Here is a 21,134-nt window from a genome sequence, read left to right on the forward strand (position 1 = left end):
CAACTGCTCACCATGGTTGCTGGTTTAAAATGCACTCCTTACTGACTGCCTTGCTTTCCCTGGTCACTTCTGTGCACTTCCCAATATACTGCTTGCACTTGAATCCTTGGCCCAGGGTCTGCTTCTGGGATTACCCAAACTAAGACACCTGTTACGGTCTCTTCACCAGGAGGGTGCTGAAGGCACCCCCTCTGTGTTGTTGCAGAAGTAATGTAGGAATTCACCCAGTCGCCAGACAGGAATACTCTCCTCACTGCACATCCGTATAGCATTTGATGTATTCACAGAAAAGCAAAGCAGTGAAGGCCACGTTTATTTTTCATATTGAAAAACTGTAGACTCTGAGGTTAAGAATATTTTGTACAAGGTCATGCAGCTAGTTACCAGAGGATCTGTTTTCTTATCAGACAATTGCATCTTTACCAAGTAGCAGTTGTGTTTCAACAGTGAGGTTAGCTTGGGATGGATATGTTGCCTGAATATCTTTTATGAAGTCTCAACCTTGAAATGTGCAGTCTATTCAGAGTATTTTAAAAGCATAGTTATTTGCTTTATTCCTGATCATAATCTCCGCTTCCCATCCTCTTTATGTTACGTCTGCAGCACCTCTTTCACTTCCTTTGTCACCTAAGGGTAAACTGTCTCTGCCGTGCACTCTATGGGGTCATAAACTCATAAGTGCCATTTAGCTGAACCTTAGTAGGTTGGACTCAAGGGGGGACAGTGATGTGCATAGTTATAGTTCAAGGCAGTGTGCGGTAAGCACTGTAAGAGAGGTGGAAGGTCCTTTGGGAGGACAGAGGAAGGAAAGATAAATTCTGGCCGAGGGAGCAGGGAAGGCTTGATGGAACAGGTGGCCTTTAAGCTGGCCTTGGCAGGATGGGTAGGATTTCAACAGGCGGATGTCAGGGTGGGGAGGGGCAAGGAGAAAAGAGCAGCATGAGCAAAGAAAAATGAAATATGTGCTCAGGGAATGTCAGGTGGAGTGGGGTAACGGGTTCACAGAGCACATCGTCAGAGATGGGAGAGACGTGTTTAACATTACATGCCGAAGGACTCTACTCTTAGTGCCTGGGGGGTATCATTTTATTTGGTGAGCAGCAGATCTGTGAGCAAGGAAGTGTCTTACTTAGTGTGTATTTGAAGAATATTTATCTGAAGACACAGTTTTTTTTTTTTTTATTAAATGCTACTGTGTTGTACTCAGTCATCTTTTTGCTATAGAATAAAGTTCACACAGAATAACATCAGTCTTTTGCCATGACTCTGACACTGTATAGTATCCGGCTTTGCCTGCTTTTCCACCTCAAATCGTGCCACTGCCATTGGTACACTTAGCTCTGAGCACATTTGCTTCTAGAAGTTCCTGGAAGTTCCTTCTGCTCATCTCTGGCCCAGGGATTCCACACTGCTCCTCCTTCCAGCCTCCACTGGCTTCCTTCCCCCACCCCCCAAGTTTTATTGAGGAATGACTGACAGATCATTGCATAAATTTAAGGTATACAGCATAATGGTGTGACCTACATATATTGTGAAGTGGTTACCACAGTAAGTTTAGTGAGCATCCGTCATCTATATAGAAACAATAAAAAGAGAAAGAAAAAAAAGAAAGAGACATTTTTCCCTGTGAGGAGAACTCTTAGGATCTACTTTCTTCACAACTTTCCTGTACATCCTGTAGCAGCGGCAGCTGTCGTCACCGTGGTGCATGTCACATCCTGGTGCTTACTTGTCTTGCACCACAAGTTTATGCCTTCTGACCCCCTTCCTCCAATTCTGCGCTGGCTTCTTCTTAACTGACATTTTTTCAAAGAAAATCCCCTTGCCCACCCAATCTAAAGTAACATTTGTGCAATTTTCTACATAGAAACTAACAAAGTTATTTATGATTTGTTTGTTGTACCCTCTCTGCCACTGTAATTGGCTCGTGAGGGCACGGATCCTATAGTCACGGTCTTTCGGGGCATCCCCAGAGCTCGGCAGGGTGACTAACACATACAAGAATCTAAAAAAAAAAATTGTTGAATGAATAGATTGAATGAAGTAGGATTAATATTGTTAGAAAACTGTAAAGACATTACACTGCTTTGAGATATCTCTAAATAAGGTATTCGGCATCTGATTATGGAGGTTTGTATCAAGGTCTCTGAAACATACTGGCTCAAGTGTGTAGAATATCATACAGTTTTGGATTTCCTTGCTAGCTGATGCATCGTTTCTAGGTGGAATTTCCTTTCACTACATTTGTTCCTTCTTCCCCACATTTCCCACCTCCAGCATTTTCTGGCCATTATTTCAACTAAGTGCTAGGCTTGGTAATTTTCCTAATGATCTGGAAATGGATTGCTCTCTTGCAGATGGCCATCGACTGAGTTGCCCAAGACCTGGTCATAAGTCATGACTTGCTGAAAAGAAAGGGAGTTTTTTGAAGTGGAGGGGGCCTTTGGAGGTCATCCAGCAGCTTTTGAAACACCTCCAGCATCCAAACTAGTAGACCCGGCACCTTCCCTGGCAATCTGGTTTCCTGATTTACTATGAGGTACGGAGCTGTTTATGATGCTTTTGATAGAAAATAAATGACTCTTAATTCCACTGTATGATGAAGTTCATATTTGAAATGTTTGAATAGGTTTTTCAGACCATGGTTCTACAATTGGCTATAAAATTTTACAGTCTTGTTTCAAGGATATAAAAATCTGTGATTGGAGCCTCTACTCCAGGCTACAACTGGAAGAATCATAAAGCTGAGGCTACAGCTGAGAGACACTTCTTCCTGGCTTTCGAATAAAAAAAATGCATCAAACTAAAGAATCAATGTATAAAGGTTGGTAGGCCTGAATTAAGACTACTTCTAAAATTAAGTTTCACCTGGAGGCTGAATGAAAGAACATTAATTAACACACCCAATGATCTCTAGAGTGAAAGGCAATCAGAACTGTAAGACACAGTTTATTCCTAAACTGAGTTCACATGGAAAGAAATTACTTGTTTTATAATTATTTTTATTGTGCCAATAAATGGACACAATGAGATATCATCACAGTAGTGGCAGTTTTGATATTTAAAGGGAAGCCCTACCTTTGTTTATCATGTGGAATTTCTTCCTCTTCAAGCACATGATTTCTTGCTGTAGCTCCACGAACATAACACAACTCATTCTCAACATTTCAACGTTAGAATAACCCAAGGAACATATGTATATGAATTGCCCGAAGTTATGTTGTAGGTAAGTATCCATGGCTCGAAGGGAAGTTAAAAGTTTGTATTTCCTAGAGCTGTATGATTAAAGTGGCTCCTCATATATGTAAATATTATTTATCTCACACCTTTGAATGCAGTCAAGAACTGGAAACCAAGTTAAAGTGATCTCTGAATAACAAAAACAGGTGGTGGAAAATTCATGCACAAAATCTTCTACATTTTTTTAGAAGACCATCTTCCACAAGCTTGTGTACCTTTATTTAATACTTAATTTTACTAAGCTCTGTTATTTGGCTTTCTGTTGCTAATAAAACAAATTCACCGTGGTTAAAAGTAAGGAATAAGAAACCACAGATTGGAAGGAGGAAAAGGAATAGACTTCTTATGTGATTCAGTACACAGCATACAGATGAGAAATGTCTCAGCCTCATCAAGATGACAGGACTTAGTTATAAAGCATTTGGAACAGGGGCGCCTGGGTGGCGCAGTCGGTTAAGCGTCCGACTTCAGCCAGGTCACGATCTCGCGGTCCGTGAGTTCGAGCCCCGCGTCGGGCTCTGGGCTGATGGCTCAGAGCCTGGAGCCTGTTTCCGATTCTGTGTCTCCCTCTCTCTCTGCTCCTCCCCCGTTCATGCTCTGTCTCTCTCTGTCCCAAAAATAAATAAAAACGTTGAAAAAAAAAATTAAAAAAAAAAAAAAAAGCATTTGGAACAGTACCTGGCACATAGCAAGCACACTATAGATACTTATTAAATTAATATAAATAAATGTGTGCTTAATAAAACATGAGGGCCTACGGCACAATTGATGTTCTCTAGGATGATAATGATTTTACAAAGGAGGGTTTTATCACTTTTAGTACATTATGTTTAATAGGGCAGGAAAATTAGCAACTTTGAAAATATTTCCATCAGGGAAAACAAAACATTTAAACTTAAAAAAAATAGCAGTTAGAGTGGTACATTGTGATAATTTTCAAAACTCACATAGGCTGGAAGTCCAACACCTGATGTCATCTGACAAATAGGGTTTTCTGAAGTCTTTCTGTTCTTGATTTATTCCTTGATTTACTGTGTAACATGGAGTCTATCACAATTCTGAGATGTGACGGAAACTACTTTCTAGTGACAGCAGTATATTTGGATTCAGTTTGTCATGTGAAAGGAAATGCTCGAGGTACAGTGGGGACCGAGGTTCTGCATCCATCTCTGGCCTTAACAGTGATCTCAAACTTACAGAAAACTGCCTAAAATCATATGCTTATGCACCTTCCAAATGTTGTCAACTTTGGGCCTTCTCCTGCTCTCCACCATAGAGACAAGCACTCTGAAGACACAGGTCCTGTCACTGCCCCTTACACCATGATGCTGAATGGGAGAAATTTGCTTCCCTGGCTGGCCCTTTGCCTGGAATGTCTCCATCCCACTCCTCTACTCCCTGATGAAATTCCAGGATTTCTTCAAGGCCCATCGCAAATGCTACCTCCTTTGTGATGCTTTCCCTCCCCTCATGCTCCACGTGCACCACAGGAAATGGGAGGCTTCTTTGTGCTCCACCATCACTTGGCATCTACGTCCACCATGACCTCTGTCTTAGTGTCCTCCACTGGGAAGCAGAAAAGCATGGTGGCTATGAGCTGAGGCCTGGAACCTGCACGCATCGAGGCTTGTAACCTGTTTCCACCAGTTGTATGCTGACAGACCTTGGACATGTTCTCCTTGCTGAGTCTCAGTATCCCAGTTTGAAAGGCCAGCATAAATACACTACTTAGTTTATAGGACTTAGTGAGAATTACACGGGATAATGAACAACAAATCAATTAACAGAGAGGGTGTCATATGGACAGTTCTCAGGGAATGCTGGCTGGGACTGTTACTATTACTAACATAAGTCATGCATGTAACTTTTTTCACTAGATTGTGAGTGTCAACAGTGATTTCTTTTTTTTTTTAATTTTGTTTAATGTTTATTTATTTTTGACAGAGAGAGAGAGAAAGACAGAGCATGAGTGGGGAGGGGCAGAGAGAGAGGGAGACACAGAATCCGAAGCAGGCTCCGGGCTCCAAGCTGTCAGCACACAGCCCGACGCGGGGCTCAAACTCCCGGATCGCAAGATCATGACCTGAGCCGAAGTCGGATGCTCAACTGACTGAGCCACCCAGGTGCCCCAATAGTGATTTCTTAATAGTGCCCAGCCCCACCCTGGCACACAGGAGGTTCTTAGTACTTGTCAATGAATATATGTGATTGCCTTCAGTGTCACATGTGATTTTCCAGGACCGTGTTTTCCTGAAGGGCTTACACTTCCCGAGGGGCCAGACCACTCTTCTTCCATGCCCTTGTTTGCCTGCAATGGCCTTCCTTCTGCCTGTTGTCCCAGAATATTTATTAACAGCACCCACTTAACCTCCGAAAAATGTCTGGTTTGGACAATAAGTTTTATGGTCACCTAGTTCTGAGAGGCATCTCATCAGCTTTATTCCCAGAAACTAAGTTCCTTGATGTACAGAACACATACTACATTTGACATTGTGGGGAACAGTCAATCAGTTGCTTTCTGGAGCTAAAGTCCTTCCTACAGAGGAAATATTCAATAAATAGTTGATAAAAATAAATGGATGAAAATTGAGTCATTATTTTCCTTTTTTGGGGGGAAATAAAATAGGGTGAAATACAGGATGTGAGTCTAGGAAGATAGGAATATTGGACTGAGAAACTCTTTCTGCCATTTAGAATTAGAAGTGGCATCACCCTACATGGGTAGAACATGAGAGCATTTAATAATAAATCCATAATGAGATATAAGGGTAAGACCAAAGAAAAACCCAAGTTAAGGGTATATATGCTTATATATATGTCTGGCCTCAGATCTACTTATGAATAATATTTTCAGGGAATACTACTATGAAATTTAAAGAAAAAACTTAGTTCAGAGTTTTCTGGGTGTTTGCTTGTTTGTTTTTTGATTCTAGGCAGTGTGATTCACTGGCCTAGCCCTCAGGAAAATGGTGCAGTACTAGCTTCCTCATTAATCCTCAGGTTCCTTTTCTTAACTTATTTTGCTCTCTCAGCACTAGGCCCCCATCCCCTCCCTGTGTACCCTGTTTCCTGTGTCTCTCTCCCCCTGTGCACCTGTATACTGGCCTTGGCAATCCAGAGTTCTTTGGTCAATCTTCAAATACCCCAGCAGTGTTTTTCTTTCCAAGTCACTTTCCAAATTATGGAATGGAAGGTGTTATTTCCTATTAAGGGAATTTCAGGCACCAGAAAACCCACTGGGAGGAAAGGCAATCTGAGGATGAGGATAGCATCCTGGAACACGTCTGGAGGCAGCATATTGAGTGGATGGAAAGCATGGGCTTTGGAGTTCGGCCGAGTTGGGTCTGAATTCTGGCTCCTTGCTACTGGAAGTGTGGCTTTGGGTCTTCATTTGTGTGAAAGGAATAACAATAAGACTTGACTCTAAGGTTGCTTTGAAAATTAAATGGGATTGTCTTTGTAAAACACCTAATAATACGTGTGTAGGTTGTAATCTTGCTGAAGGTTATGAGTTAGAGCTTTGGAAGTAGATAGACAGAGGGCTTAACTTTTGCTTAAGGGGAAATAACTTGACACCCATGCTTCTGAAGCACAGAGATAGTGGTGCTTTTCTCAGGATGGTTATTAAGGCTTAAGTGCATGTAAAAAAGACTGACTCCAGTCCTTGAAACATAGTAAGTCCTAAATGAGGTGTGGCTATTATAATAACAGCTATAATTAGATTGCTCTACTATGGACGGGCCCAATGAATGATAGAGATTATTTTTCTTGTCATTGTTATTATCAAATCTTTGGCATTTCTGAGTTCGTCTGAGAGATGGATATCTTCCTTATTTCAACATAAGGTAGAACCCTGAATCTAATCAATCATTTTATATAATAACATTTCTTATGTAGGGGCAACTTAGTCAGTGTTTGAAATCCATTATGTTTTTCCAGGGAGAAGCTAAGGAAATGCAAAAGTACATACAGATCACTTGTTATTTTCTGTGCCCCATCACCACTTACCACAGTCATTTGCATGCACCCACCCGATATGACAAGGTGACTGGATCTATCTTTAATGCCATCTTGGGCTGCGGAGAGCGGTTTAGAGCACTCCAGGTAAGCCGCTGTTATGAAACAGGATTCCAGGTCAGCTGCCTCTAGTCACGTAGATGTACCCAAACTTATGCTCTGACAGAAAAACAAACATTTGGTTATCTCCTTGTGCGTACTTGGGGGAGAGGGGGAGAAAAAAGAAAAAAAAAGAAAAGGATCTGACCTTTTGATATTCACTTTCTCCATCCTGCGTTCTGGCCAGTGGACAAGTAAATAAAGGCTGGAAACTACAAGCCTGCTGTGCCATTCTTCGTCATGAACTAAAATCCAGCCAACGCCAGATATGAAACCAGAAACAAGGAGCATTACTACTCTACTGAGGCACATTGCCTTCCTCGGATCATGTTTTTCCGAAGAGCTACACCTGAATGTGACTTGCTGGGATTCCAATAATCCTTTTTTATGATCGTGGTTACGATCCTTTCGGAAAAAGCCAGTAATGAGACCCCTGTCTCTGGTGTGCAGCAAAACCCAGAAGCCAGAGCATTCCGAGAGCAGAGTGCCGAGGGAGCCTCCTGAGCCACGGGCAGGCAGACCAGCAGGACATTTTAGATGCCACGGACTGTCTGCATCTACTCTTAGTTCAAAGAACTAGGAAAAAGTTGCACAGCACATCTATTGTACTCTCACAAAAACAGAACAACAACAAAAACGAAACTGCTAAGCAGATGATGTGTGGGAGTTGTAAACTGCTTAGCATACCAGGCACACGCTCTCCTCCAGTACAATGTGTGCTTCCCAGTCTCTACAAAGCAAAACTAGTGATTCACATTTGCCCCTTTTGCCCCGTTCCCACTTCACTTAGCTCAGAGGTAACCCTCCCTATTGAATGCTGCTGTTATCTGGTTGGCGTGTGTCTCCCCTGCTGGACCAGGTGCTGTAGGAGGCCCGGAGCACAGCTTAGTCCTTTTTTACATTCCTAGTGCCTGGCACACTGTAAACACTCAATAACGTGTGTTGATCGTATGTGTGTAAATCAGAACCCTGACGAAACAGGGCAGAAGTTCTAAACTGATGGCCAATTTGCTAATATTACCTGTGACTTTTTCTACATTTAAACAGTTATAGATCCTTACTTTCAACTCCACATGCTCCAAGTTACTCGTTTTTTCACGCACCCTAAAAACATTTTCAATGCACCTACCCTTCAGGCCAGCTACTGAAGGGGTTTACACAGATGGAAAAAATCTTTTCCCCTCCTTTAATGAGATTATTGAGTCTGTGTCATGAGCCACAGTCTATATATTCAGAAGCCTCCCTAATAAATATTTTTGGGTTTATTTGATAGTCTTGGCTGTCATTTGAAACAGAAAATCAGTTCAACACCACAGCAGTTACTATTGACTAAACAGCTCCAAACCTCAACTGGCCAATGTTTTAATCATATGGAGACAATCTGAATTTTACTGCCATTGAGAAACAACAGGAATATCTAATGCAGGAATTAGGAATGCATATCAATTTTCACAGTGCAGTGTGGCAATTATGAGAGTACACTTTCTTGTTGTCATTAAAAGGGCTTTCTGGTAGCCAAACTATTGTTCTGGTGTGTGGTGAGTCTAAAGACTCCAATGGCCTCTCTGCCTTTGATCTTTTGAGTTTCTAAAGTTGTGGGATTTTGCATGCTACACTGATAATCTGGGAAAATGTACAATCACTATAAAAGGAAATTTTCCTATTAGTCCAAGAATAATCGTTTATAGCAAAACCACCTGACAGAAACATGTGGGTGCATATCACCCTTGTGAAGACCAAAGATATTTTTGCAACTGAGGATTATTTTCTTCCCTTTGTACAAATCCATATGGTGCCTATTCAGACATCAGTCATCAGCAATACTGTCTAATTCAACCCCAAGAATAGAGTTCACAATTTTTGCTCCAAATATGGATAAAAAGACATTTTATGAAGAGTTAGCTGTTTCATCTCCCACAGCCCAATTACTTGAGGTCAATGGCATGTAAACTCAACTGGAGTAGGGAAGCAAACATGAATGAAGTAGCCAAGGAGTATGGCTTTCCTGCCTTGAACAGACCCTGCTTCATCTATGCCCTGCTTCCTGCTGCTTCCTCTCCTGGAGTAAAACATCTTCCTGACTTTGCAAAGGATAATGCTTCTCCCACACTGAACAGTCCATCTGTTGCCAACTCTCATGGTAATCTGGGGGCACCACAGTAAGGACTGCTGGGCCTCATTCATTCATTCAATAGACAGTAAAGGAGGGAGGTGCCCACTATTTACTGGGGGATCTGTCCCAGGTGGACGTCTGGTTGTGCATGTCTGGTTCCAGAAATAAAAGGAAAGAGGAAGGAAAAAAAGCACTGTGCCAACATGACTTGGCTAAGGAAGAGCAGAATGTTTTCCTCCTGAGAGTGACCTTCCTCTGACAAACAAGAGGGAGAAGGTTCTGGATGGACTCTGACACCAACTCTTTTCTTTTCCCAAATCCTGTCCAGAGGCTGCATTTGTTGGTTAAAGTAATTCTAAGTATGACCAAGTAAACCAGTCTAACTAGGGCATTTGAACCAGAGAAGACACTAGTTGTTGGGGATGAGGAAAGACCTGACTACATACATCATAAGAAAGATGCATCCTTGATCCAAACAGAAGGAAAGGAAAGTCATTGCCATTATTTCAGTAAGCCAAAATGTACTATGACACTTGGAGACCTGAGAAGAAGAATTTAAGGCTACTTTACTCCTCCTCCTCCTTTATTCCATTTTCTATCTGTTCATCACTTGCATTGAAGACACGGTTGGACTTCTAAAAATGACTGGGACTATTTCAATGGACCTCAGCCTTGGAGAGTTCAAGCTCCGGGATTATTTAGTATTACAGAGAGCAGGAGAAAAGTTCATCCAAATTAAACAACAACAAACTCCACTGCATTTATACAAAATCCTTCTACTGTCCCCAAAGCAAAGTGATTTCTCCCCCACTTTGGCACATATCCTGAAGGCTGCACCTTGGACCTTTGTGAAATCTCCTACAGCACTTCATGTACTGTTGATTTAGGCTCAGCGTAGTGGTGGAGGTCCACTGGGGAACGTGGTGTAGTAGAAAGAGGAATAGACAGGGAGACAGGGGACCTGGATTCCACTACCAGTTCTACAAAAAGCTAGTTAACTGTCTTTAAAAAAAAATTTTTTTTTGAAAAAGGTTTATTTATTTTTGAGAGAAAGAGAGAGACAGAGTGCAAGAGACAGAGGGGCAGAGAGAGAGGGAGACACAGAATCCAAATCAGACTCTGAGTTGTCAGCACAGAGCCCAATGTGGGGCTCGAACCCACAAACTGTGAGATCATGACCTGAGCTGAAGTCAGACGCTTAACCCATTGAGCCACCCCGGGGGGGCCCCCAGTGAGCAGTCTTAAAAATCACATGACTTTCTGGGCTATCAGTTCCTTATCTGTAAAATGAGAAGATTAAATGAGTTGTTTCTTTGTATCTCTAAAACTGTAAGTTAGAAGACTAATACATAACACAGGTCATAGGGTGGAGAAAACAGAAAGGTAATGATGAAAAACGGCACACGGTATGATTTGCCCAGGCCCAAAGCATCAGACATTCTTCAATGGAAGTGACATCTCAGTCCTCCAACACCCTTGGCACCTTATCTGCCCACATCCTTACCAGTTACATCCAGTTTTCATCTTGTGTTTTTATTATTGAAATATATGTTCTGTCTTCCCCATTAGCTATAAGTTCCTTGAAAATATAGTCCATCTCTGATATTCTGCCACTTCTAGCTCTGGACCCATGAATAATCGTCCAAAGAATCAATGGTTCGGATTTAATGTTTAATTCTTTAATTAACTTTAATTCTTCTACAAGTTATTACATTTGAAAGATAAAATTAAGACTCAAACATTGATCTCAGTTTATAAAATTGGATTTGAACTCTCAATTCTAAAGTATTCACAGAAATGAGTTGTTCTTTGATTAAACATTCACAGGTACTCATTCTGAGAACCTTTGCTTTTTTGCCCCAATGCACTAATACCAGAAGCCTGCTAAATACATACATACATACATACATACATACATACATACATACATACATACAAACAAGAGTTACATTTTTGTGCCTGGGTTGAACATATTACCTTAAATAATTCTTAAAACAACACTATGGAATTTTAAATGAGGAATATTGCTACTAAGTAGCTACTAAGTCATAGTGCCACTCAGACAGGAATGGAGCCTGGTTTATCTGATTCCAAAGTTCATGCTTACCAGTGCATGCTCCCTCTGTGTTTGATTATCCACCCAACACAACCTACCTAGACTGTTGTCTCTGTGAGTCTTTAGTAGGAACCCTACATCAATGTGAGGCAATACAGCTAAAATCATTGAAGAAAAAGGCAGTATGTAAGAGCTTTGTTGTAGTGAAAAGGCAGTGAATTTTATTTGGAGTTCTTAATTTAACGCTTAGTCCCCTGATGGCTTCACAACGTTAGGAAATTTACTGAAGCTTAATAAGCTTCAGTTCTTTGTCAGTAAAATGTGGACAATAGCATTTATCTCAATCCGTTTTTTAAAAAAATTCAATGAGATATTGTATGTCGAAATACCTGAAATGCATAGTATGTGCTCGATAAGTCCTTCTTTGTTCCCCTCCTGAATCTGCCTTTCAGCATAGGCACTGCCTTCCCAAACAAAGTCTGTATAAAAAATGCTTTACCTCCCTAGAAGTTACCGGAAGCCACCAAGGCTCCAGCCATCCTGAAAGCCATTTGCTATCAACACTTCCATTGAGTTGAATGGAAGTTGCTCATCCTGCCATATACAGGATTCTTTTTCGGGTCTTATTTGAGTACTTCGTGGTCCAGAACTATATTCTCCATGAACCAATCTCACGATGATACTTATATTGAGTAAAATCACAAGTATCCTTTCTCATATTTTCCTCCTTATTTTTTAAAAATGCGGCCACTGGTTCTGCAACAACAGTGACCTCTACAGGGGTATTCATCGATTCATTTGCCAAACATTAAGTATCTTGGACTAGAGATGTAAAGATGAAAATGCATGGCCCCTTAGATATCTCACAGGACAGCAGGGGAGAAAAGAAATGAAAAGACAGTTAGAATGCAGCACAGAGCTACCTATGACTGACTGGGAAAGCCATGCAGAGAGTCTCTGACTCTTTAGGGCACTCGCCAGACCTGATCAGCAACTGTGGCCTTCAGCCATCCAATTCACTCAACCAACAAGTCCTTCCTGATGTTTGAGACTAGCCTAGAAACACTCGCAAAGATATGTGGCATGAGGCACGACTTTCAGGACTCTTCTCTCCTTATAGAAGCTGGTTGGCTCAAACCCTTGCAAATCCAAATTGAATAAAGCAACGTCTTTGTCTTTTGGTCTTGACCATGTAGCCTCAGTGTTATGTGGAAGCATCAAGGGCCAACTCCGTATCTGATGTATGACTCCCCTCAACTGAACTCAATCCAGTGCCCCCCTCACTGCCACCTGCCAGCAAAGCTTCCTTGGCTCACAGGGTGGCTCATTCCAGTTGAAGCAACTTCAGCTGATAGAAAGTCTGCCATCGAATAAGCCAAATTTACCATCCTATAGAGTGAGGTGTCTTACATTTTTGTCCCCCATGGACTTCCTTTGGGTCTGATGAATCTCCTTTTCAGGATAATGTTGCTAAGTTCAGAAATGTATACTCTTAATAGAAGACTGTGTGTGTGTGTGTGTAATATAATAAAGTATAACAACATATATTAAAAACAAAGTGTGATATAGATTCATGTGGTCTTTTTTATAACCTATTAATAATAAGATCTAGAAATAGGTATAATAATTACCATAATTTTGAAGTAGTGATATGTGTGATATTTTGAGACATCTGTATCAACTGTAATGTGATATGAAAATAGCTCTGATGGGGCGCCTGGGTGGCGCAGTCGGTTAAGCGTCCGACTTCAGCCAGGTCACGATCTCGCGGTCCGTGAGTTCGAGCCCCGCGTCGGGCTCTGGGCTGATGGCTCGGAGCCTGGAGCCTGTTTCCGATTCTGTGTCTCCCTCTCTCTCTGCCCCTCCCCCGTTCATGCTCTGTCTCTCTCTGTCCCAAAAATAAATAAAACGTTGAAAAAAAAAATTAAAAAAAAAAAAAAAAAGAAAATAGCTCTGATTTCTATTGGTGACAAAGTGATGGTTCTGCTAACACTACTGTGGTTTGTTGCTCACATTCATAACTAAAAGAAATGGGAAATTACAATCACAGGGTAGTGGAAACAAGGATGCAGTTTTTTTTCCACCCAAATTCACAGACTCCCCTGAGTTCTCATAGACTACCCCAGAGTAAAGAATTCTTTCACAGAGATTTTTTAAAAAAACTGTTCCTTGCAACCACAGAGAGCAAATAAGTCCTCTTGAACTCTCCTGCTTCTCCTAAATTAAGCCCTCCAATTCAAAAACTGACATTGTTTCCATATTCGTCAGTAACCTTCTCACTTTGTCTGTATGAGATAGTTTGCTAATTCCTAATTAAAGCACTGAGACCAGAAAGTCAGCAAGTATTCCAGTGTGTTACAACTAGCCCACAAAACCCCAAAGGGATGAAGGATAAACTTGCACTGGCACCCTCTCATAATGAAGTTGTCTCTCACAGGAGAAAAATCTGTCAAAATGGTCATTAAGCATTTTAAAGTCAAAGCAATACTTTTTTAAAAAGAGGAGTCATTGACTTTTAATGACAGTTGATTTTCTTACTGAAATAATCATTTTAAACAAATGTGTAACACAAGGCATCAGTAACACAAAGCAAAAAATGAAAGTTTTTTTCCCAAGATGACTGAATGTGTCATTTTTTTGGCCTATGCTACATGTGTGTATTTACAGGTTTCTGAAGACTGCACCTTTCAACAGATAATAAGCAGGAGTCTCTGATCCTAGCCATAAACTAGATATAATTGGATCTCAATAGAGGTACAATTAATTAAGCACCAATTCTGCTCTGGGAAATAAAAAGATGAATAAGAAATGGCTTCTGTCCACAAGGGAACCTACAATTTATTGAAAGATGTAAACATATGACAAAAACAATTATACAAGGGAGACTAAAACCATCGTTTATTGGAAGGGAAGAAATAGCCAAATAATGTAAGGAAAAGATAATAATCAGTAGACTTGTATTGTCAATCAAATGGTTTTGTTAACAAGGCAAAATAACCTTGAAGCACCTCCCACATGGTATCCTCTCCACACATAATATAAATAAGTGAATGAAGGTGTAACATACTATGGGAAAGGTGGAGGACAGGGGTTTGAAACCCAGTTCTGCAATTTGCTTGGCTGTGTTAAATTTGAACGCTCTTAATCTCTCTCTAAACCTTAGTTATCTCTCCTGTAAAACGGGGATAATAACAAGAATACTAGGATTTTGGTATAGATTATACGATACCTACAAACTGTTTAACAAACAATCATCCTTCAAGGAATGTCAGCTATCGTCACAGAAGGAAGCATGTAGAACTGATGCTCAGAGCTGGAATGAAATATGATGATCCACTTCCACTTTCTCCTTTTAAAGAGTGAACTCAAGAGATTGTAGGTTGTCCCTAAGGCCATACTTCCAGTGTGAAAAACAGAAACAGGTGAAATCCCAGTTCTCCTGAGTTTCCTAGCTTAGTAAGTTTTAATAACAACCAGATAACACTCTTCTAGGTCAAAAGAGTCTTAATACCATTTGGTTCTCTAAAACAAAGTAATGTTATTGTCTGTTTACTCCAAAGTTTACATTCTCTGAATTCATAAAAGTGAGATACCTTAAGTACCTTTCCCATATTATTTGTCAAGTTGAAGTCTTGGATATATATACCTGAAGCATTTCTATTGCTCCAAATATTTAATGAGGAACAATGAGGCATGCTCTCTGCAGGCTAGAGGATGTGGCCCTGAGACACGAGCACATCCTTAGCAAAAGTGTTAAAATTGACACCTATCTATTTTTCTCTCAGATAGTAGGCTTGAGGATGAATATTTTTCATTTGTTTATAGTCTATCAAATGAGACACTCCTATGACTACAGATATAAATCAAGCCACAGTCAATCAAGATTATTTCCATAATTTTAATCATTTAGTGATGAGTTGGTGATATAGAAAGAAGTTTGCTGATGTTGTTTTTAACCGTATGAGTAAATGGCTTATATAGGAATTAAATGCAACAATGTTATGTGGAAATATAAAGGGTCATGCTGGTGATAATAACCATACTAGTTTATTACTGTTGCTGTTGTTACTGCTATACAAACAAGAAGCTCAAGAGCTATTTGTTGAACCAATGCTTGCATAATGGCCACGTTCTTAGCTATCAAATGTTGTGGTTATCATCAACTGCCTTAATCAATAAAACTTGCAGAAGATAAATCCTTGAGGTTGTAGTAAAGATTAAATTACATAATATGCAGAAATGTGTCTAGTATAATCTGGTAAGTGTTAAGCATTCAAGAAATGTTAGCTGAATCTTAACTTGTAAAGTGATTAATAAGGAAAAATTAAAGATAGCTTGAAAATTTGATGAAACTTAGATTCCTAGAAAAGCAGTTGGCAATGAAATCTCATTACAGAGCTGCTGAAGTTAAATGAACTCTAAGTACAATACCACACATTTATCAACTTTCCCCAAATGCCGCTACTGCAATTAGAAAATATAATGCATTACTCAGGGTTTGTGTTGTAATTGCATAAAAGCAGAGCGAAGGCGGCAAGTTTCCCACAGGTGATAAGATTAGCTTCCTCCAGCTTTTAGAATCATGGTCATAGAACCAGGTGGAATGATTTTTAATGCAGACAGTATTTGTACTAGACAAAGTCAATTTGGCTTAGCATTTCACATGAGCTAGTCAAGTGTTCGCCTGCTCAGTGTGTGCTCTTTCTCCGCTCTCTTGCTGTTTAAATAAATTATAGGAGAGGAGAATTTTAGCTTGGAACTGCCACTAATCCATAACATGAAAGTCATGTTTGCGAATATTTGTGCTCTTGGCATCATATCCTTCAAAAACTCTATTTCAGGAGAATTTTTCCATTAAGTCATGTATTTCCTTTGTTTCTAATTCCCTTGCATTCATAATTCAGAAATGTTTTCTTAGCGTAACATACCCTCAAGTATGTCTTTTCCTGAGGGTTCCTGCATCTGCCAGAACACGATGATCTTACTTACCCTGTTTTGCCTCTCAAACAGGTAAGTACCTTCAAAGAGATTTCTCCTTCAGCCATGGGATTCCTTTATTGCAAAGTAATCTAAAAAAAAAGAGACGGAAACCAGAGTTTCTCTGACTGAAAGGAGCTTCGAAGCGATACAATAACTGGAAAGCCACGGTGGAGATTCTCAGCCTCGAGGATTTATCTCTTCCTCCCTTGTTGCTAACACCCCACTATTAAAAAGCATTGTGTTTGGTTCTGTGGTGACCCTGGATGAATCCTCCCCTTTCATCCAAGCTTTCTCAGCACTGGGGCACTGCATAGTTCCAGACGGTACATGGGAGTGCTACAGAGGCTAATCTGACTGCAAATGCGGAGGACACACAGTGACCTCCCTTTCTTCCCAGACACCAAGAAATCTTTACTTTGTCCTTGAAAAAACCTTTTTCTCTGATTCAAGGACACCATACCTCCTAGCAGAGTAGAGTGGCACCAGAGAGAAGCAGCGATCAGAGCCTCCAAGGCCTCATTCGTACACACAAATTGAGCCTTGCTGGGCAGCCCCTGAAGGTCCCAGGGTTCACTTTCCTGAATTAGCCTCAGAATCATCCTTTCTTGACACAGAGGTCATGGCTTCCCTCACCCTCATGTGCCTGTCCCCAGCCCAATGTCCCTTCTGCCTCCTCTTCTCCCAGGAGGAACCTCAGCTTTTCACGGAGAATGTTTTTTTCTGGGCCTCTCAGACTTTGTTTTAAAGCACCTTCCTGAGCTGCCTCCTAGGGCCTTCATACTTAGTAGCAAGTTGTGTGGCATTTGAACTAAAGAGGGCCAAGAGACAAAAGTATCCTGTAGCTAAAATCACCAACCTAGCTAAATTGAGACGAAATGTGCAGAAATTACCACTGCCAGTTACAGGCTTCCCACTTTAAGAATGATTATCTCTCCTATGCACATTTATACTTTGCCCCCATGATTTGGCTGATCCGTGAAAGAGACAACAGTGCGAGGCTTATGAGCCTTGAGTTTTTAAAAGGCTGGACCAGGTGTGCTAAGGACTAGGTTTGACCATCTCTGAGATTCTAAGAGGTGGATGCATAATTCTTATTTTTTAGCACATGGTCTTAAACTCTGGAACACTAAGAGACGCTATTCCAGCCCTTCTGTTTTGAAACCAAATTCGCGAGGATTCTAGACACACTATTGATTGCCAGCACATAAAATGTATTCTTGTGGCCTTGAACCTGCCTTTGACACATGCTTAATGTAAAGGCTAGGTTTATGGCTAAAGCAGCTCATAAGCCTTTCCCCTGGAGAACCAACTCAAGAAACCTTATTCTTTTTTTATCTTTTATTCTCTGCATTCTACTTCCCTTTTCCCCACCCACCTGCGGGCAGAGCAAAGATAAAGACTGAATAGCTTCAAAGAGTGAAGTTAATTCAAAGCAAGAGAAATTGAGTTCTCTCTTAACTATGTTGCTTTCCTTATTTTGCGAGGCGGCACCAAGTCTGGAGGCAAAAGTGGAAACAAACCTTTCTGAATGTGGTATCCCTTGTTAAGTAAGGCCCTAGACTCTGCTTTCCAAAAGAAGGAAGGTGCAGACAATTAGGGAGACAGGTTCAGCTATTTGGGGATTGGAGTCTCCCGCTGGTCAATAGGAGGCAACACTTTTCCGAGTTTGTATGCTGCCCTCTCCTGGCCTGTGTATACAGGAGTGTTAACAGCTCATCAAGTGTATCGATTTTCATCCCATACCTGTGTGCAAGGTACCTGTGTACACATGAGACTGTTTAGAATACTCAGAAAATCTCACTAAACTTTATACTTGAAGCTTATTTGAGGAAATAAACTCATTATTGCTTTGACTCTTGGATTCATATTTAAGGATGCCAATCTTTATGCCATCTTCTCTCATAGCCTAGTGCTTTGACCCTCTCCTTATTCGTCCTCTTACTGCCATGTGGGACTCTGCTCTGCAAATCAGTGTTCCACATGAGCTGGGTCCTGTGGATGTGCTGGCCAAAGACATCTTCCCAACAAAAAGTGGTGGCCATGGGAAATATCTGTATTTAGATTAGTGGTTTGAGGACCATACTGCAGCCTGACATGTGATCAAGATTAATTCTGTGCATTATTAGTCAGCACGTCCAATTCATATAAAGGAGTACTGTGTCGTAGGAAGAGAAACAGCTAAGTGAACACAGGAATAGATGGCACCGGAGGCCGAATTTATAATTGCATGTTTTCCCCTTCGAAACAATTTGTCTTATTTGTGCTGGTCCTTTGTGTGACTTGTTTTAAGCCCAATACTTGGCACGTTTGGTTGCAATAATTCATTACTTTCTCCTAAATACTTAAAGGACCCTGATACTGAGAAAATGCTTACAATCTGGCATGATTGCTGTAGCGACCCTGGGGTACAAACATGGCTGGTCTAATCTGTTGTGTGCCTGTGACTGCACAGCCTCTCAATGTTTGTCCTTGACCTAGGCCGGCCAGGCCTCTCCATATCAATAGGAACTCGGGCGCCCAGACTGGAAGCCTAATTCCATTCCTTTGCTTTAGAAGAAGAGGGCTAAGGAAGAGGTGTTTACTCTAAAGAGATTTAAAGGCATGTACCTTGTTTAAACTTTACCAAACGGGTAACTTGCGGGCATCTAAAGCTCTGGCTGGCTATACTAAAAGGCACAGGGAATGAACTTTTGATTACTTCTCTCAGTGAAGAATGATAGCACAAAACAATGAGTAATCAAAGCATTGTTTACATTTATCTTCAAAAAGCCATCGTGTCTCTTAGTTCAGACAAAGTGTGTATATACATTCAGTCTCAAATTTACTTTGTCGCCACCAACATGACCAAAGTTGCTTTAGAGTTTGAATGGCAAGAGGGAAATGGGCCTCAATTTATTTCAGATATTATATTTATAGATTGAAAATGTTTATGGTGACACAAGACTACACTTTTAACTATAAATAGAATTTAGTTGGGTCAATTAATTAGTATTTATTTAAATAGGTGAATTCTTCACAGTTTCCTTTGTGATGTAAAAAGAGAAAAGTATTCATCTATAAAATAAAAATGCTATCTCCTAAATAAAATATTCATTTGCCATGTATATTCTTTGACATGATTTCAAAAATACCCTGTTAAATCATTCAAACTTGGCAATGGGCAAAAATACGGACATTTTTCATGACTACATGCCTGCATTTTCCTTAATGACAAAAGAACATGTTCATTTGATAAAAAAAAAAAAAAAAAAAAACCCACACACGGGTCAATGTAAATTCTCCATTGTGATATGTAAAACAAATACCTTTCTTATAACTTCCTTATCTACCTTGGGCAGGCACATGTCTTGGATAAGGAGTGCCCTGAAAACCAGCCATGACAGAATGGGGAATTGATTGCGAATTACCAACGGATGGTTTGAATATGTTCCACCAAGAATCCACAGAGAACAGTGCTAGTAAGATAAGGTATTCTATTGCTCCTGCACCTGCTACAGTGACATTCTCTTGTTGAACTAGAGCCTCAATCCGAATATGTTCTTCACTGCAGGAAAAGCTGGTTTTCCAGGCATTCAGAGCAGTTATACACCAGTTATTTGAGGATCGCCCAAAGCAAGACTAATCTTTTAACTCAGGCTTCATTCAATCTCTATTGGCTTTTCGAAGGGCAAGACTGAACTCATTAAGCAATGTTAATTTAATCACAAGTAATCAACAGGAAAAAAAAAAGTTATATAACCATCTTCAAATTTTGAAATCAAACATGGTAAAAACCCAGGGAGTAGATTTTTTTTTAAAACAAAACTCATGTCTCAAAATGAAATGAAGAAAAAATGGAAAAGAAATGGCCAGATGTCTACCGAATTTAGTATCAAATAAAATCAAACCAAAAATGGGCATTTCCTGACAAGTATCACATTTATAATACATTTCCAATTCACGACTTTTTCATGTAGTAATATATGAGGTCTTGAAACTCATCCTGCCTGAGGGTGCAGAATACAAATGCATTTTCCACTCATAAGACGATGTAAAAATAAATCAGGTACACAAGAAGAGTCACTGACCATTACACTAAGAAATCTCTTTCTCCCTTCTCGCTTCTTCTTCAACCACAGCAAAGCGATACAGAGATATTTCACTCAAGAGCTTAGTCCACGTTGGCCATTCGCTTTAAAGATCAAAACCATGCTCAAGTCCGCTCTGGTTCCTGTTCCTCTGGGGAGGCTATTAACCTGATAGGTAGGTGGGAACGCTCAAAGCCTGCTTTCTAACAATCAGATAGTGTTTGAGTTGCTGTAGGTCACAGTTACAACGGAGGTCACCGAGATACAGAAGTGGGCAGCATGGCAACATGCAGGTACTGATGTTATTTTAAAGGAAGAGATGACGGTCAAGTTTGAAGCTCCTTGTTTTACACTCACGGATAATTCGATAGGTGAATATACCCTGTGGCCCCCAAACACATGTTAACAGCTTTGATTATCCAGGGTGAATCAAGCGAGCCACTCACTCAGTGCTTTCTACTCTGACCGGCAGTGGAACCAACGATGTCCATTACTTTTAAGTGCCTGGCGAACGTAGAAACCAGAAACCTTGTCTGTGCCACATTAGTCGTGACAAGCTGCA

General features: G+C 40.6%; 1 protein-coding gene across 3 annotated transcripts in view; it reads right to left on the minus strand.

The window, feature by feature from the left end:
• The window catches only part of GREM2 (gremlin 2, DAN family BMP antagonist), a 114,315-nt gene that overhangs the window by 93,039 nt on the left and 142 nt on the right, over positions 1 to 21,134 (minus strand). Inside the window, exons 1-2 of one of the 3 annotated variants that reach the window (XM_086694454.1) lie at positions 20,573 to 21,131; positions 16,515 to 16,594 (exon numbers count right to left, since the gene is read on the minus strand). The exons of 1 other annotated variant lie outside the window; for it this stretch is intronic. In XM_086694454.1, coding sequence (XP_086550580.1) covers positions 16,515 to 16,570 — 56 coding nt within the window. In that variant the 5' untranslated portion in view covers positions 16,571 to 16,594; positions 20,573 to 21,131. Of the gene's footprint in view, positions 1 to 16,514; positions 16,595 to 20,572; positions 21,132 to 21,134 lie in introns of those variants that run through there. One more of the 3 variants, XM_086694453.1, reaches the window with a different exon arrangement.

Source organism: Puma concolor, chromosome E4 (assembly GCF_028749965.1).
Source record: "Puma concolor isolate L17-30 chromosome E4, mPumCon1.1.hap2, whole genome shotgun sequence".
In the NCBI taxonomy this organism is placed as follows: domain Eukaryota; kingdom Metazoa; phylum Chordata; class Mammalia; order Carnivora; family Felidae; genus Puma; species Puma concolor.